Here is a 19,604-nt window from a genome sequence, read left to right as displayed (position 1 = left end):
TTTAATAAATTCATACTAACTTCCTTCAGCTCACCCTAGAAAATCTCATGCAGGTCCATGGAAAGTCAGGTACTAAGAGGACATCTCCAGCAATTTTTCCCGAATGGTACACATATGTGCACATTGGTGAACGTGTATTCTGAACACAGGCTAAAATCAGTATTGGAAACCTCCCCGAATTTATGCTAGTTTCTTACAGATAAACTCAGCATTGTCTGAGGCCACAGACTACAAGATCAGCCTGGAGACCTCACAATGGCTTTATAAAAGCAATATCAACATCAATCAGAAAAAACAAAATAATCTCATTTCATAGAGAATCTGCTGTATTAGATCATATCTAATAGGTTATGGAGAGACCAAAGAGCCAAATTTTCTCCTTCCCTCTCTGCCCTCTTTCTCTATTCCTCCCTCTCTCTCGCCTTCTGTCACTCCTTCCTCCCTTCTTTTTTCCTTTCCTCCTCCCCTCCCTTCCCCTTTGTTTTCCTGGTGCTGCCTCCATCCCACTTTAGGGACTGGGAATTCTGGTCACCTTACCAAAGCCCCTTCCTTTTGAGATAGCCTGGCCTCTTACACCATCAGAAACCCAAATGAAATTGAGAGCATCAGGGAGGAGGTCAAAACCCGGGATTTAGGGAACCCTCTCTCTTGGGATGAAGGATCCTCTGGCAGTGGAACTGCCCCTAAACTGCTTCTCTGAGCCTGTGGGACAACAGACCTGTCTTCTATTTTTCCCTAGTTAGAGAGACAACACTTGGCTGTTTATGACACAAGCTGCTGCTAAGACCTTTTGGGCTTGAAAGGAAAAACTGAGCTCTACGTTTTCTTGGCCTGCTAATTGTCAGTATTAGCAGTAGGACTTTTGGCTGTCCTTCCCATGAAGAGGCATTTTCTTTTCACGTGACCTGCATTTGAGCATGCTTTATGTGTCTCTTGAACCTTTGCCATGCCCAGCTGTAGGTTCTCAGCTTATACAGAGCTTTTGTAGTAAACACTTTGGTATAAACATTAATTCATAAAAATTCCAAAGATCAGCTTTCTTTGGCTATCCCACTAAAACATTTTTTCCAGAGAAATGTCACGTATTGAATCATAAACACTGCCAAAGCTTTGCAACAAGGAGTAAATTGATTTATTAGGAACAGACCCATTTCATTAATCATATTATGATCCTTATACCTTAAAACCATTAATTAACTCAAACTTTCATAAGGTTGTCTATTTTAGATGTTTAGGCTTAATTTAATTTCATCTATTTTCATCAATTTTTGCACTTTCATGTTTGTGGTAATCCTGAATGTGCCTATTAAATAATGCCAAGAAAATGAATTTTCATTTTTAAACCTGAAAAACTTTTTCAGTATTATATAGTTTCTAAAATGTCAGCTTTTTGTAACATTGTTTTGATTCAACATTAATTTATTGAATTTCACAAACACTTTTTCCTAAAACCTAAGCCATACCTACTTGGTTTACCAGTATGCTTGTTTATATGGAAGTCCACAAGCCCCAGATGAATTATTCACTTTTCAAAGTTCCATAATTATAAAACAAAGAGTAAAACGTATTTATATATTTTCTTTTGAACAGGTAAATGATTTGAAGACCGTATTTATTAGGTAACCTCGCTCTGCCATCTAGTGGGGAGCAATGGCTACTTTAGCTGCACAACCTCTAATAGTATTTCTTAAATCCGTTTCATTCAGTATAATAATTACATTGACAGTATACATCAGTTAAAAAGCAACATCACAAAAAACTTACACTGATTGCATTATGAAATGTATATATGTTTCAAGATGCAAATACTTTGGAACTCCAAAACCATATTTCCAAAACTTTGGGGTCAAAACTTCCCAGAACACTTTCCTTACATGAAAAAAAAAAAATGTCAATTTATATATAAATCAGGAAATTGTAAAATGTGGGATATCTTCCATTGTTTTCATAGTCTATTCGTATTTTGAAAGAAAAACCACTATAAATATGCCAATTATCCATGAAAATAAGTCAATAAGAGGAAGCATGACAGAAAAACCTGAGCAGCTAAAGTCTGGAATTACTTCAACTGGAAAATTAGTTATGCATTTGTATAGCTTTTGCTATTTCATTTACATTTTAGGCTGACACTCTGTCTTAATGTTTCAACCAAAAGTTAAAGAAATGTCACCTAGAGTTATAATTGCAATCTCCCTCACATCATAATGCATTTTTGGAAAGTTGAATTTTTGCAGCTGTCTGATTTTGAAGCTGAATCAAACAGTGGTATTTATTGAGTGCTTATTGTGTGTAGAACACCATACTAAGCACTTGGAAAAGTGCTGAACAGGTGATCATCCCATAATTTTAATGCATTACACGCAAATTTACAATGTCCAGACATTGGATAAAATATCTCCCTTAAGGTCAAGCTGTTCTGCAGGTGTATATGTCACCATTTTGGAACTAAGTAGGTTCTATTTTCTCATTTGTAACACTGCAGGTAGCGAGGTGTATACTGGACTCTACAGTGACTACTGGGGAAGAGATGCCGCTATCTTTCGAAACATGGGCCGTTTAACCCATATCCGGACAGAGCCTGATAATGAGCGTCAGCTGAAAGGTACAGCTGTTGAAGGGAAGTGAACCTCTCTCATTGTTAAATAACAGAGATCTGCTATAAAGGAACAGTTACAGTAGTAAGAAATGATTCCAAGAATGAGAAACTGCATGGCCTAGTGGAAAGAGCCTGGTCCTGGGGAATCAGAGGACCCAGTTCTAACCTGTTTGTGCTTGTGCTGTGTGACCTTAGTTAAGTTACTTAACTTTTCTCCACCTCAGGTTCCTCATTTGTAAAATGGGGATTAAATATTATCCCTCTCCTCTAGACTGTAAGCCCCATGTGGGACAGGGACTGTGTCCACCCAATACTTAGAACAATGCTTGCCACATAGGAAGCACTTAAAAACTACCATCATTATTATTATATTAACTTGTACCTACTTTAGCACTAAACACATAGTAATTATTATTATTATCATCATCATTACATTTCATTATTTTTAGAATTTAAATTAGAACGGAATACATGTTTTTCAGACTATAAAATCCCCACTAAACTCAATGACATTTTTCTCTTTGTAAGTAATTAATATTTCTATTAAACTGTGCATGTAGGAGTGAATTTCAGTAGTCTTCCACGGGCTCATTCCATAGCTTCAAATGTCAAACTTTTTGTCCTCTCTCTTCTCCCTCTACATCCCAGCTCAACCCGTTAAGGGTTTATTGTAGGCCCAGCACTGTACTAGATGCTGGGGTATGTACAGTATAAGCATATAGGTCTCAGTCCTTTCCCTACATGGGATTCACATTATAAGAGACATGGAGATCATGTATTTTAGACATGCAGTGACTTAGATTAAGTGACTTGTGCATGGTCACATAGAAGACAAGTGGCAGGTATAGGATTAGAACCCAGGTCCTCTGTCTCTTAGGCCTGTGCTCTTTCCACTATGCTGTGATGCTTCCCTATTCCTTCTCCCTATTCCCTATTCTTATTCTATTCCCTGACCCAATTCTATTCCCTATTCCTTCTCCAGATGCCACTAGATAAAAATTGTCTCAATTATTGGAATAAGGCCTTAGGCAGGAAGTCTCTTCTCATTCCCTTCTCTCCCCCTCTCCCACCCACCTCTACTTGTACATAAACCTGGCCAAAGAAGTAAAAAGTCAGGTGGGTGAAGGAAGGGGAGTGGGAAGATCTTGTCTCTGGATTCTAGGGGATGAGGGGAGATCACTACTGTGCTTTGTCCCCAACAGCTGTTGTTTCTTGTTTCCAATAATTTAATGAAAGCTTTATTTCTTTACTTTTCTAAAGAGCCTAAATTTGTGGCCTCACATATGATTCCGGACAATGAAGACCGAGATGATAACAAAGTATATTTCTTCTTCACTGAAAAGGCACTAGAATCAGAAAACAGTGCCCATGCAGTTTATAGTAGAGTTGGAAGAGTGTGTGCGGTAAGAGCGTCCTTTCTCCTGAAATTGAAACCAGTTGTCAGAATTAGCTATCAATCTTTCTCCCATCTTCTAAAATAGTATAACAGTGTAGGATGTTTACAGATATTTGATTGAAAGAAGTGGCAGGGACTACTTTCATTGTATTCTCTCAAGTTCTTAGGACAGTGCTCTGCACACCACCTGCATTCAATAAATTATGATGATAATAGTGATTTTTCATTTAAAATTATTTTATCATTATGTACATATGAGACTATTAGGCAAGGATAAACTTGTGGTTAGGAAACGTGTCATGTTATTAGTCTGTACTTCCCAAAATGCCTAGTAGAGTTCTCTGCACTAAATAGATGATCTAGTACATTCTAGACTGTGAGCCCATTGTTGCGTAGGGACCGTCTCTATATGTTGCCGACTTGTACTTCCCAAGTGCATAGTACAGTGCTCTGCACACAGTAAGCGCTCAATAAATGTGATTGATTGAATACTACTAAGGTGAAACATCAAAATGAACCCAAATTGCTTTTGTATATAGTTCTGAACCAGATTCTGAAAATTAAAATATTCTCCTAGGACTTAATTTGTCCTGAGAGAGATATTGGGTCTGGAAACTACAGCATCTGTTATACTCCCAGAGTAGGGGTGTCCCAGGGTAGAGGAAAGAGTTTGGAGAACAGGAACTTCCCTTAATAATAATGATTGTATTTGTTAAGCGCTTACTATGTGCAAAACACTGTTCTATGTGCTTGGGGGATACAAGATGATCAGGTTGTCCCACGTGGGGCTCACAGTCTTCATCCCCATTTTACAGAAGAGATAGCTGAGGCACAGAGAAGTTAAGTGGCTTTCCCAAGGTCACACAGCAGACATATGGCAGAGCAGGGATTCGAACCCATGACCTCTGACTCCCAAGCCCGTGCTCTTTACACTGAGTGGTGGTCAATACTATGCACTCCTGCAGCACTTGAACACTGAGCAAGCACTGCATTCATTATTATTATTATTATTATTATTATTATTATTATTATTATTATTATTATTATTATTATCAGTTAGGGTAAAAATAATAATAATGATATTTGTTAAGAACTTACACAGTGGTACGAGCTGGGGTAGATAGAATATAGGCAGATCAGACACAGTCCCTATCTCAAATGGGGCTATCAGTCTAAGTGAAGGGAGAAGAGGCATTTTATCTTCATTTTACAGAGGAGAAAATGGAGGCACAGAGCAGCCAAGTAATTGGCCCAGGTTGACACAGCTGCAAATGGCAGAGCTGGAATTAGAACCCATGTCTCCCAGTTCCTTGCACTTTCCACTAGGCAACACTGCTTCTCCAGATGCCTGGCTGCTCAGGCAGAATTTTTTCTAAAGGGGTGTGCAGACATGTATGGCTCCAACACAGGTAGATATTCCAGGGCAGATCATCAGTATTAGAAAAAAAATAAAATAAGGACAAAAGCCCAACAAACCCACACTGTGGAGAACTGGATCAATCCATAGGCATGAGTTAATTATATTTAGTGTGTGTGAACAATAGATGAAATACCTGGGTATCTCCATTATCATACACCCTTGAAGATGAATGAATGAGGCTGTGAGTAGAAATAGTGTGAATGAATATCATCAGAAAAATGCTTCTTTTTAATCAGAGCATTTGGGAAGCCTTTAACATTCCATTTCTTTTCCTCAGAATGACATGGGAGGACAAAGGATTCTAGTAAATAAATGGAGCACCTTCCTCAAAACCCGATTGGTTTGTTCAGTTCCGGGACTGAATGGAATCGATACGCATTTTGATGAACTGGGTAAATAAATGAAGAGGTTTAAAAGAGATTTACCGTGGGAAAAGTTACTGGATTTCACTCTCTTAACTGCCTAGCATACGTAAGAACAAGTTGTTGACTGTACTCCGGGATGTGGGCAAACTCAGGAGTATCTAGTCTTCAAACCCAGAAATGTTCTCTTTCATTAATACTTTTAATAGTTCTTTTTCTTTTCAATAGTATTTGTTAAGCACATACTGTATGCCAGGCACTGTACTAATTGCTGGGGTAGATATGAGATCATCAGGTTGGACACAGTCCACGTGGGGTTCACAGTTTTAATCCCTGTTTTACATTTGAGGTAACTGAGGCAGAGAGAGGTTAAATGACTTGCCCAAGATTACACAGCAAGCATTGACATAGTTGGGTTTAGAAATCCAGGTCCTCTGACTCCCAGGCCTATGGTCTTTCCATGAGGCCATGCTGCTTTTCCAATACATATAAATATATATGCATATACATATATATATATATTTAATATTAACTATTTTTTAATTACATGATACCCCTGTGGTAGCCTAATGATGCTAACTGCAGAATCATTGTCATTAAATAAAGAACAATAATAGTTTATTTTAATCTACAGAGGATGTGTTTTTGCTGCAAACAAGAGACAACAAAAATCCAGTGATATTTGGTCTCTTCAACACAACAAGGTAAAACAATTAATAAAATTACTTGAGGCAAAGGGTTTCAAGAATTATCTTCAAGTGACACTTTAAAAACATGCATGCATAATTTAATGCTGGCATTAACACATGTCCCTTATGAAGTTTTTTCCTCAGCTTTTGCTTTGACCTTGTTTCCCTAAAACTTGTCTTTTTTTAACAATAGTTAATTTAATAATGTGGTAATCATTCAGGTCACACATTTAAAATGCCTTTTCCAGCTGAATGGAAAACAGTAGAGAGAGTTTGTCACTGCTTCTTCATTTATATTCCTGTTTTGCTATCAATTAATCCGAAGAATATGGTCTGTACTACACTGCAGGTTAGTTTGGTTTGAAGGTCAGAGAGTAAGAGTTATCGAAAGTTAACTGGCAATGAACATTTTGGGGTGGGCATTGTAAGAAGTGGAATGCCAGAAGGGTAGTGATAGCCTAAGAGTTGTATACTGTTTTCATTAATATCCTGTATGACAGGACAGAAAGGACAATCAATGAATGATACCTATTGAGTGTTTAGCCAGGGCAGAGCACTGTACTAAGCGCTTGGGAGAGAACAACACAACACAGTTTGCAGACGTTTCCTGCCCATTTACTAAATTCCCAAGCTGATACAGAGAGTGGCAAGTATGACCAGCATATAAGATGATAAAATTGGAATATAAAATGATAGCAATTAATAGAAAGTATGGTTGTTGGGGTTCTTTTAATGTCATTTAGTGGACAGAGAGTTTGGGGTTTTTTTTTTTACTTTTTATAATACCATGCAATTGGTGATTATTTTCCCAAGCTGTTTTCTTAGTGCAGCAAGGAGAACAAACAAGCAAAATAAATAAATAAAAATTACAGGATAAAACCTAGTATGTATTAAATACCATTAGGGCTATTAATTAATAAATATTTATGGGGAAATGCAGGTCCCATTCTTTTGAAATCTAATCAGTAGATTAGAAATAATTGAAGATCATGACTTGTTTCCTATTGAGGTCAAGAATGGATTGCGAAGAGCATGGGTAAGAGGTTAGATATAAGAAAAAAATTCTGGGGTAGAAAGAATGGTTAAAAATGGCAAGCTAAGTCAGAGACAAAGTGATTGTCTAAGTTGCTGTCTGTAGTTACGATTCTCTAATGTGTGTTTGATAACATCTTTTTTCTTCTCTCAGTAACATATTTAGAGGCTATGCTGTGTGTATCTATCATATGGCTAATATCCGGGCTGCTTTCAATGGACCATATGCTCATAAGGAAGGGCCAGAATATCACTGGTCACTCTACGAAGGGAAAATACCTTATCCAAGACCTGGTTCTGTAAGTACAATCATTCACTGAGTTATTCAGAGTCAGTATTAGGTCACTGTATGTCATACTCTCCTAGCTCCATCTGGAATGCTGATAGAGAAATTTGGGAATAATACTAAGTGTTATGTTCACTATTTTCTTTTCAACTAGTGGATTTTTTTAAGTGCTTCTGTGGCTCTCTCTTTAGATGATATTATTTTAAATTAGAATAAAGACCTATGAACAGTTATTTTCACACCGTGCGTTCTATGGGCAACTTGGTTGGAGAAGCCCAAGATAGTCTGTGCCACGTGACAAAATTCAAACCATACCCTCGCTCCCAGCAGCCAGGAATATCCCAGTGCTAGGCTGATTAGACAATTGCTTCCAAGTCAAGTAGAAAGCACTTTTTGCCAAGCTATAGGCAAAATTGGATCCAAATGTTGCCACTTTCCACAAGTGGAAGAGTTATTGTTGTCAATCATTATCTCCATACGCTTAAAAGTACTATTTCCAGGAAGACCTAAATTGTATTTTATTTCACATTATTGAAGGAAACTTGAGTTGAAACAGGGCAAGGTTTCTCCTGAGACTTTTCTAGAAATGCTTCTTAAAACCACATCGTCTTAACGGAGATTTGGAGGAAGTGAATGGTTCTTGAAATGCTTCTAGTATTCTCATAAATGGTTTCAATTAGAAAATATGAAAGCATGTTAAAGGAAAATTCATGCTAAATTAATGAATGCTACCTGGTGGTTTTTTTTAACAAACCATTTTAAAAATCCCTGTTTTCAAAATTTGGCTCTTTAATTCTATTAGTAAACTTGATTTAATTAGCAGTATCCTGTCTTTGCACTTTACAGAATAGCAAAACTGATCATAGAAAATGTTGTAATTGTTATTGGTAGTGGAAGGAGATATGCAAAACACAGAAGTACTTAGTTACAATGTGGATATTAGAACTAAATAGGATGCTGTTAAGTTTTGAAGGTAATAATTCATTGTTACTTTTGTGCATTTTATCTGAAATGGCCTTAATTTTGCCACTGAATGTTTGAGCTAGTAAATTGAGACATTTACTTAAACCAAATGTTTGGGCTCTATAAAATTTGTACCACATGGTTTTCCCATTCCATTTAGCAAACTCAAGGATAAAGAATGTATCTGTTTATTGTTATATTGTACACTCCCAAGTGCTTAGTACAGTTTTCTGCACATAGTAAGAGCTCAGTGAATATGATTGACTGACTGACTGATAAACTCTTCTTTGGAAAATATAAGTGCAGTTCCAGGGCTTGAGTAGAATCCTTTAAGTTTTGCCATTCACCCATTTTGCCAGGGTGAAGTTTGGTTAATTGCTCAAACAACTGCGATTGTTACTCTGATCCCTGAATTACATTATGAAAAACCTTTCTGAAGGAAAACGCCTTCACTTTCAAACTTCATTACATGATTTAAATTATTATTTAAAACTGCAACTTCTGGATGCATATATTCAAATTAGAAGGCTACTGTATCAGACCTATAACATCTTTGCTTTTGGAAGGTTTAGTGATTTTTTTTAACTTAGGAAAGGGGGGAAAGGTTTCAGAAATTAGAGAAAAATGCATTTTCATTATATTCATTTTTTCATTTATCAATATAAGAACTTAAGAAATGTCATACTAATGTCATGCTAGTGGCCCATCTATCCCAAAATTCTGTCTCTGAGAGGAGCAACAGGATGCTTAGAAGACTATGCAGTGATTGTTCTCAGTTATTTGCATTCTCATGGTTAGGAATATACCTTCTAGAATCCTGTACTTGTCTTTTAAGAATCAATGAATTAACCAACTCTTTCCTGAGCAAGTACAGGAAAATATATTTTTTAACCTCTCATGCACATTCACCAAGCACCTAGTGATAATAATGATGATAATAGTAATAATAATAATAATGGTATTGGTTAAATGCTTACTGTGTGCCAGGCACAGTAATGTAGAGTGCCTTATGCACTGTAGGCCATAAATGTAGTAGCTATTTTCTTTCTGCACAGCTTCATGTGATGATGAATTTTGTATGGTTACCATCTGTGTGTGAACTATTTTTGTTTATTTACCTTTGGCTTACTAGCTTCAAGGTTCAATGGATGCCCCACTTTCCTGTGATTTGCAATGTCATAGCATACCTCCTAGCACAGATTCCACTCAAATGATTTATCCAGAAAATATCCGGGATTAAGTCAGAAACATGGATAATTAATTATATTGTTCCAACAGTGTGCCAGTAAGGTGAATGGAGGAAAGCATAGTTCCACCAAAGATTATCCAGATGAGGCTATCCGGTTTGCAAGAAATCACCCACTAATGTATCAACCTATTCTACCAGTCCATAAGCGACCAATCTTGGTAAAAACTGAGGGGAAGTATAATCTCAAACAAATTGCAGTGGATCGAGTGGAAGCTGAAGATGGGAAATATGATGTCCTGTTTATTGGCACAGGTAATGAAGAGGTTATGAAGAGTTCAAAATTTGCATTGCAATTTATAAATAAAAATATTAGAAGCCCACGTGGGAATATTTAAAGTTTTCATTACAATTAGGTTGTAAGCTCCTGGAGAGTATGGTCTGTGTCTACTTTTATTGTTCTCACCCAAGTGCTTAGTAAAAGTACTGTTGAATGAATATTAGAGACATCATCTAACCCTGACTTCACCAAAGTTGTTTTCTCCTTAATCTCCTCATATCTCTCTGGCTGCTCCTTTTCAATCTCTTTCACTGACAACTCTCGGTCTCCTGCCCCTAACTGGGAATCCCTCAGGGTCAAGTTCTAGGTCCCCTTCTATTCTCCATCTACTCCCACTCCCTTGGAGAAATCTTTTGCTCCCATGGTTTCAACTACAATTTCTACACAGATGATTCCCAAATCTTCATCTCCAGCCCTGACCTCTCTGCTTCTCTGCAGTTTGTGTTTCTTCCTGCTCTCAGGGCATCTCTTTAACACCTCAAACCTAACATGTCCAAAACACAATTTCTCATATTCCCTCTCAAACCCTGACTTTCCTATGACTGCAGACAGCACCTCCATCCTTCCTGTCTCACAAGCCCATAACCTTGGCATTATCCTCAAGCCATTTCTGTCTTTCAACCCACACATTCAGTCTGTCACAAAATCCTGTTGGTTCTACCTCCACATCTTTAGAACCTGCACTTTTCTCTCCATCCAAACTGCTGCCACACTCATCCAAACACTTATCATTACCCATCTTAATTTCTATATCAACCTCTTTGCTGACTTCCTTGAATCTTAATTCTCGCCTCTGCAGTCTATCCTCCACTCTGCTGTCAGATCATTTTTGTTTCTGAAAAAAGTCAGTCTATACCTTCTCCACTCCACAAGAACCTCCAGTTGCCCATCCACCTTCTCATCAAACAGAAACTCCATACCACTGGCTTTAACGCACTCAATCATCACCCCCTCGTACTCCTGTTTAGCTTTGATGATTTCCTATTACAACCCGAATGGTACACTTCGGTCCTTGAATGCCAACATACTTGCTGTACCTTGATCTTCTATATCTCTCCTCCAACCTGTTACCCATGTCCTCTTCCTGGCCTGCAACTCCCACCCCCTTCATATACAAAATACTACCTCTAGCCCCACCTTCAAAGACTTATTAAAATCACATCTCCTCCAAGATGCCTTCCTGACCTAAGCCTATTTCCCCGATCTCCCTTTCCCTCTGTGTCATCTATGACTTTGGCTGTGCACCTTAAGGAGTACCTTAAGCATCTTGATATTCACCTCATCTCCACAGTACTTATGTAAATATTCTTATACTCTGTTATTTCCCCTAACCCATATCTATTTTAATGTCTGTTTCCCACTGTAGGTTTTAAGCTCCTTGTGGGCAGAGATCGTGTCTTCACTCTGTTGTACTTTCCCAAGCAGTTAGTTCTGTGCTTTGCACACAGTAAGTGACCAGTAAATGCAATGATTGATTGATTAGCAAAATGGTTGCTTAATTTATGGTAATAGATTGGGAAAACAGATTGTGAACTCAAATATTGAAATAACTCTCATCACATATGAATAATAGAAAAACAAATCATTGGCATGTACTTTCTTGTTGCAGAAAATCTTTAAGAATCAAATCTTAGTTTGTCAGTGAACCTAGACTTCCCCTACTTCAGTTATGTCAAAGGAAGTTGAGTCTTTCAAGTAGTTGTAATGATATTTTTGACTCACCAAGAGGTGCAGTGCACTGTACTAAGCACTTGGGAAACAGAAATACGAGTCTGTGAGCCCGTTCCTAGACTGTGAGCCCATTGCTGGGTAGGGACTGTCTCTATATGTTGCCGACTTGTACTTCCCAAGCGCTTGGTAAAGTGCTCTGCACACAGTAAGTGCTCAATAAATATGATTGAATGAATGAATGAGTCACATTTCCTCCCCACCATGAGCTTAGGCTGCAGCTGGGGACACATGCAATATGTAATGTTGTTGATATGGCTTAAGGTGTTTGGAATTTATTGTGGAAGATTTGTTGTGGGGAGTTGGAATTTTAGGAGGGCTTTGAACACAGGGAGAGCTGTGATCTGTTGGATTTCTTGGGGAGAGGGAGTTCCAGACATAGAGAACAATATGAATTGAGGGACTGGAGGTGGGAGAATAGAGTGAGATACAATTAGAAAATGACTTTGGGAAATACAAAAAGAGCAAGCTGGAGTAGCAGGTGAAGCAAGCCACTATGTAAGATGAAGTGAGGTGCTGGAGAAGAGCCTGGTTGTGAATATGTACAGAGGGAAGGCCAGGACACAGAACCCCTTAAATCCAAAGAATCAATGGGAAAATGACCTGTTACCACTTTTCCATTGACATCTGGCAGTGGTTTCATTGCTCCATTTCCTCTATTGTGGGAAGGAGATCCCAAGTATAGGTTTTGAAAGTTTACACTGCTGCCAGTGGATCCAATTTCTGTAACAAATTTGAGAATAATTTGCCCATGACCACAATCATATCAGGGTTCAGTAAGAATGTTAAATTGTCTTCTGGAGGAAAGTGAAATGTGTGAATAAGAATTAGATGGGAGAGTGAAAATTGCAATGGCAGTATGCCTTCAAATAGTGAAGAAACCTTCTAGTTTCACATTTCTCTCTGTAAATTGAAGATAATAAGCCTAGACAGTCCCAGGCTGAATATAGCCAATCTGTTACCGGAGAAAATTTGGGGAGGTGCTGGTGGAAATGGTGAGCCAAGCATACAGTTCATATAAATGTTTTTTTCCCCTAAAGATCAAAGTGGTATGGCTCAGAACTCTGCTGGTTGTTTGCCCTTGTCATCTGGCTATTGGAGAATTCAACCAGGCCCAGTTGCACTGTTGGGAAACTAGTCTGTTCTGTATCTCCCAGGTTTCAGTTGCTCTTTCTCCTACCCGGAATCTGATTTAGTCTGGGACCTGTTCGATGATGACGTGGCGCATGAGAGAGAAAGTACTGCGTAGGGGAAAGAGCGTAGGATTGAGAGTCACCCGCGTTCCAGCCCCAACTCTTTCATTTGCCCACTTAGCTTCTCTGTGGCCCAGTTTCCTCATCTGTAAATGGGGGAGAAAAAAAACACCTATTCTTATGAGACAGGAAACTATCTGAACAGATTACCTTGTATCTATCTTTAATAATAATAATGATAATTATAGCATTTATTAAGCACTTACTATGTGCAAAGCACTGTTCTAAGCGCTGGGGAGGTTACAAGGTGATCAGGTTGTCCCACGGCGGGGCTCACAGTCTTAATCCCCATTTTACAGATGAGGCAGCTGAGGCCCAGAGAAGTGAAGTGACTTGCCCAAAGTCACACAGCTGGCAATTGGCGGAGTTAGGATTTGAACCCATGACCTCTGACTCCAAAGCCCATGCTCTTTCTACTGAGCCACGCTGCTTCTCTAACTCTCTTTACAGTTAAGAAACACAGTGCTTGGCATATAAAAGGGCTTAATAAATACCATCATTACTGCTATTGTCGTTAACAAAAACCTTCTCTGTTATTGTTGGAGTGGGAAGTGGAGGCTTCCTCACTTACTCTAGACCTTCAGCTCCTTGCCTGCAGGGAATGTGTCTGCTAACTCTGTCATATTATACTCTCCTCAGCACTGAGTAGAGTGCTCTGCATACAGTAAGTGTTCAATAAATATGATTGATTGAGGTACTTGCTAAATGCTGACTCTGGGCCAAGCACTATACTAGGTGCTGGGTTAGATATTATGCAGTCATATCACTCATTGTCCCTGTCGCTAGTGGACTTAGTCTAAATGAGAGGAAGAACATTATTTATTCTCCATTTTACAGATGAAGGTGCTGAGACACAGAAAGTTAAGTGACTTGTCTAAGGTCATACAGCAGACAAGTGACAGAGTCAGGATTAGAGGCCAGTTTTCCTGGCTCCAATTGCAATGATATTTGTCATAGGCCATGCACTTGCTTCAGCTCTCTGTGGGCCAGATTCCTCAATGATAAAATCCAATGGCATTGCAGCATTCTAACTGTTGTATGGCAGCTTCTACCCTCCCTCTGGGGTGGGGTAATTTGGTGGGCATTTTCTGCTGTCAGAGGGGAGAATAAAGGCATCAAGGCCACTAGGATCACCTTTGCCAAACTAGGAAGTGCCTGAGGAGGAACTTCACCTGCTTGGAATGGGGCTTCTCCTCATTCTTCATCCCTGAATACAATTAATCAATCAATGGTAATTATTAATAGTGTGCAATGTGGACAGCACTCTACTTAGCACTTCAGAGAGAACAAAGCAGTGGAGTTGGTAGATGTGTTCTCTGCCCACTAGGAGCTTATGGCCTAGAGGAGGAGACAGACATTACAATAAATTACAGATAAAAATAATAATAATGATGGCATTTATTAAACGCTTACTATATGCAAAGCACTGTTCTAAGTGCTGGAGAGGATACAAGGTGATCAGGTTGTCCCACGTGGGGCTCACAGTCTTAATCCCCATTTTATATATGAGGTAACTGAGGCACTGAGAAGTTAAATGACTTTCCCAAAGTCACACAGCTAACAATAGGTGGAGCCGGAATTTGTACCCATGACCTCTGACTCCCAAGCCCGTGTTCTTTCCACTGAGCCATGCTGCTGTTCTGTACATATGTGCAGATATATACATAGTGCTGTGAGGCTGATGATGGGTTGACTATCAAGTGCTTAGAGGGTACAGATCTAAGTACCAAGATGACCAGATGAGAGGAAGTGTGAGGGGAATGAGTGCTTAGTCCAGGAAGGACATTTGGAGGAGATATAATTTTAAAGAGGGGAGACCTGTGGTATGTTGGAAATAATAATAATAATAACAATAATAATTATGGTATTTGTTAAGCACTTACTAGGTGCCAGGCACTGTACTAAACACTGGTGCATACAAGCAAATCAGGTTGGACACAGTCCGTGGCCCATGCGGGGCTCACAGTCTCAATACCCATTTTCCAGATGAAGTAACTGAGGCACAGGGAAGTTAAGTGATTTGCCCAAGGTCACACAACAGACAAATGGTGGATTCAGGATTAGAACCCATGACCTTCTGACTCTCAGGCCTGTGCTCTATCTACTGCACCATGCTGAAGGGGAGGGGAGTTCCAGGCCAGTGGGAGGAAGTGGGTGAGGAATTGGTGGTGAGAAAGACAAGATCAAGGTGCCATGAAAGTATGAAGACATTAGAGGAGCCAAGCATGTGGGCTGTGCTGTAGTAGGAAATCAGTTAGGTAAGGTAGGAAGGGACAAGCTGATGGAATGCTTTAATGCCCATGAAAGGAGTTTATCTTTGCTAATGAGGTGGATGGGCAAATAACTATTAGAGATTTTTGAGGAGTGGGGGGACATGAACTGAATGTTTTTATTTTAGAAAAAAATATCCAGGCAGCAGAGTGAAAGTTGGGAAAGATAGGAGGCAGGGAGAACAACTAGGAGGTTGATGCAGTAGTCAAGACTGGATAGGATAGGTTCTTGGATCAGCATAATAGCAATTTAGATAGCGAGAAATGGCAGATTTTAGCAATGTTGTTAAGGTAGAACTGACAGGGATTTGGTGACAGATTGAATATGTGGATTGAATAAGAGAGTTGAGTTGAGGATAATGCCAAGAAAGCAGGTTGTGAGATGGGAGGATAGTGGTGTTGTCTACAGTACTGAGAAAGATCAGGGCAGGGTTTGGGGGGAGGATTTGGAGTTTTATTTCTGACATGTTAAGTCTAAAACAGACTTCCATAAACTGTTAGGTGAATTGGTTATTATGTCAGTGTTCCTGTATTTCTCATCTTGTTGGATACACAACCGAGTACCCTTGGGAATTAAAGAAAATGTAAGCACACAAAGATAAAGAGTTGAATCATTTAACTGCTTTGATTAAATGCCCAGAAATGATTAAAGAGATTCCAATTGTACATCTAAATGTTTTCGGCACATTAGGGACTTTTTGACAAGGTGTTAATAATGATTCTGTCAAAAAAAGTTTAATGTAAGGTAGATTTGCACCTAGTGCATATTAAATGAAAAACATATTACATGTTTTATATAACATAAAAGAAAGGCACTAGGGTACTATCAAAATGTTTTCAGTTACTCTTGTTTGTTTACCTTTAACTTTTAAGCTTTGGATGTTGTGTCAGGAAATTTTATCATAGGATTCATTTATTCTGATGTGTCCTTTGTTGCTGTGATTTATGGTATTTGCAAGAAGATTTTATTTTGCACTTATATGTCTCAACATTTGTGCATTGGGTTTTGGCACTAGAGAAAGCAGAAATAAGTACTGCACGTTATGATCCTTATGCAATCTCCCTCAATCAAAAAAAAATGTGAAATGTAAACATCTTACACCAAGTAGTTTACAGCAGTATTAGAGAAAAGTCCAATTTTCACTCTATCAATAGAAACACTTCGGCTTGCAAGAGTAGAATTGTCGCGTGAAGGCTTGGGTTCTCAAAATAGTTTTAAAGGATTATTAGTAAGAACAATTAACATGACTTTAAAGGATTATTAGAAAGGCCAAAATTGATGGTTAGAATTTCAGGAGACCCACCCAAAAAAATCTCACTCGATAAGGAAACTTTATTGTGACATCTAGGGCTTTGAGTTAACCACTTTAAGAAATACTCATTAAATTGCAGTTCTTTGAAAATGAAGATTGTGCCAATTTTTCAGTTTCCCCTTTGGATTCAGGATGGGACGTTACCCCTGCTTTTGATCTTTTCAAGGGTTGCCCTTCCTCGAGCTGCTTTCTAGACAATCCTTCATATGTCACACTCACATTAGGTAGAAAGAATTGGAAATAAAGGATTTGGATACTGATCTGAGGACTGAGAGTGCTGAAGTGGCAGGGAACAGCTGAGGCATTTGATTCCACTCTCAAGCAGTCTGTAAGAGGAAACTCTGGAATTCAGGCCTAGGAAGCAGTTACTTCTTCATTCACCTTGGGAGAGCAGTGATTCACTAGGGAAAGTAACAAGACTACTAAATCCATTCATTTCATGATCAGTAAGCCTTAAGGGCCAGAGGAGCTCTGTGACTGTAAATTTCAAAGTGGTTGGGATAGCAGCATTCCCTGATTGTGTATTTGCTGATCCCATTTTGCTCTTTTTATTTTTTGGACTCTTACTGTAATGTCTCTGGAAGAGATAACTTTTATAGCCATATAAGCGGTTGGGCCTTCCTCTAAGCATCTGCAGATTCTAAGACAGGTTTGGAGCTTAATATCACCAAAATGGTACATTTACAAAGCTGGTACATTTTTGGCCAACATCTCAGATCATGTACCCTTTTGTGCCTTCTCTGCTTGCATCAGCAGACTTTTAAAATAGCTTACTCCCATAATAGCGCGCTTCAGTGACATCTTTCAGCTGATCACAAATCTCAGCTTCTCTGTGATGTGTTTCTGTCTTCTTTAGGATAATTGCCATTTCATATAGACTTATGCTAATTCTTCGTGAAATCCATAATTTCTTGCAAATCTTTTCAGTGTACCCTTTGAGAGTACTATTGCCAGCACCAAGATGTTTCTAGTTGATTATCTCTAGGGCTTGGGCTAGAAATTTTGATTGCAATGGAAAGAAAAGTGTCCCTTTTACATCTGGATTTGAGAACTGTCTTTAACAGATTTACAGATAAGAACTCAATTTTCTTCCAAAAATCATTTCAGTGCAGAGATTAGCAAATACTTTCTCTTCAGTAAGGTACTGTGACACAGTATCAAATGACCATGAGTTCATGTGGTGGAAGGAGTGATGCTTCAAAGCTTTAATGTGGACTGCATGTTGAAATGAATTTGTCAGGTCCTCTTTATGTTGCTTTGTATTTATAATTCTTATTGGTTAATGATTAATATGCACTTTGTTCATCATCAGTTGGACGTATTAAGGTTATTCTAACTTAATTCCTATTTTCTTACAGATAATGGGATTGTACTGAAAGTCATCACCATTTACAACCAGGAAACAGAATCAATGGAAGAAGTGATTCTAGAAGAACTGCAAGTATTCAAGGTACTATCAGTGATAAATGCCCTGGGCTATTACAAATTAGCAGTTGATTAAAATGTTTCCAAAACAAAGTGCTGGGGAGCTGGGATACTTCTGAAAGAAGTCCCAATGTGTTTTTTAATTCATCATATGTATATTTCTAAGGATTTCATATTTTCCCCATTCTTCTTCCAACCAGTCAACTAATAGCATTTACTGAGTACCTACTGTACTAATTAATCACTTGGGATAGTACAGTAGAATTACTTTACATGATCCCTGCTCTTAAAAATCTTACACTCCAATGAGGGAGACATGATAAAATACAGAACTAATTAATTAAATCATTGATAATTAAAAATAAATTACAGCTTGGAGAAAGCAATAGACAATAAATGTATATCCATAAATGCTTTGCGGGATTGGGTGGTAAGTAACAAAGTGCCTATGTGATGTGGAAGGCTGAGTGGAGGATTTAAAGTGATCCTATTAGAAAAGCAATCAAAGAAAGGCCTCCTGAACGAGATGTAATTTCACAGGATTTTGAAGATGGGGAAACTGTTTTGTTAGGTGTGAAGGGGGAAGAGAATTTCTAGGAGTTGAGGGAGGGTGAGTAGTGAGTATCTTCTACTTACCCCAGCACTTAGTACAGTGCTTGGCACACAATCGAACTTAACAAATACCAAAATCTGTCATCATTATTATCATTATCATTATTAGAGGTTAGCAGCTGGAGAGATAAGAATGAGGCACAGTGAGCAGGTTGGCTTGAGAGGAGCAAAGGATACCAGCTGGGGTGTAGAGGGAGAAGCAGAAGAGAGAGAGCTGATTAGGGGCCTAAAGGTTGATGAACAGAAATTTCTACTTGGTATATAAAGGAGCAGGCAGTCATTGATGACTTTTAAGGTGTGGGGAGTCATGTCCACATTGAAATTTTTAAAAAAGGATAGCTCTGTTCTTTCCAGCAAAAGGGGAGCAGAATATGCTTCGGAATGCAACATGGACTTTAAGTGGGAGAGCAGGTAAAGGGGATGGAGGAAGGCAGCCCCATCATTCCCATGCAGAGAGCAAGAATGTTACATTGTTAGCTCCTTGAGGACAGGGATCTTCTCTACTAACACTGTTGTACTCTCCTAAGCACTTAGTAAACAGACTACTCTGCATAAGGTAAGCCCTCAATAAATACTTAAATAAATACTTCCTTAATGATTGATTAAGGAAGTGCAGATGTCATTTGAAAATGGCCCAGAGATCCATTGATTCTACAACAATGTGATTATTTCTATTCTGTTCTTTTTTTGTTATGATATTTGTTAAATGCTTATTGTGTATCAGGCACTGTAT

General features: G+C 38.6%; 1 protein-coding gene across 2 annotated transcripts in view; it reads left to right on the top strand.

Annotated features, from left to right (window-relative positions):
* Window positions 1-19,604, top strand: part of SEMA3E (semaphorin 3E) — a 192,347-nt gene that overhangs the window by 150,928 nt on the left and 21,815 nt on the right. For both annotated transcript variants that reach the window (XM_038741276.1, XM_038741275.1), the window contains exons 6-12: window positions 2,483-2,602; window positions 3,857-3,999; window positions 5,690-5,804; window positions 6,409-6,478; window positions 7,650-7,794; window positions 10,023-10,245; window positions 18,193-18,284. In XM_038741276.1, the coding sequence (XP_038597204.1) occupies window positions 2,483-2,602; window positions 3,857-3,999; window positions 5,690-5,804; window positions 6,409-6,478; window positions 7,650-7,794; window positions 10,023-10,245; window positions 18,193-18,284 (908 nt within the window). The remainder of the gene's footprint in view (window positions 1-2,482; window positions 2,603-3,856; window positions 4,000-5,689; window positions 5,805-6,408; window positions 6,479-7,649; window positions 7,795-10,022; window positions 10,246-18,192; window positions 18,285-19,604) is intronic.

The sequence above is a fragment of the Tachyglossus aculeatus genome (assembly GCF_015852505.1).
Source record: "Tachyglossus aculeatus isolate mTacAcu1 chromosome 12 unlocalized genomic scaffold, mTacAcu1.pri SUPER_6_unloc_1, whole genome shotgun sequence".
Classification (NCBI taxonomy): Eukaryota; Metazoa; Chordata; class Mammalia; order Monotremata; family Tachyglossidae; genus Tachyglossus; species Tachyglossus aculeatus.
Note: the sequence above shows the minus strand (reverse complement) of the source record. Positions and strands in the feature narration are given on the sequence as shown.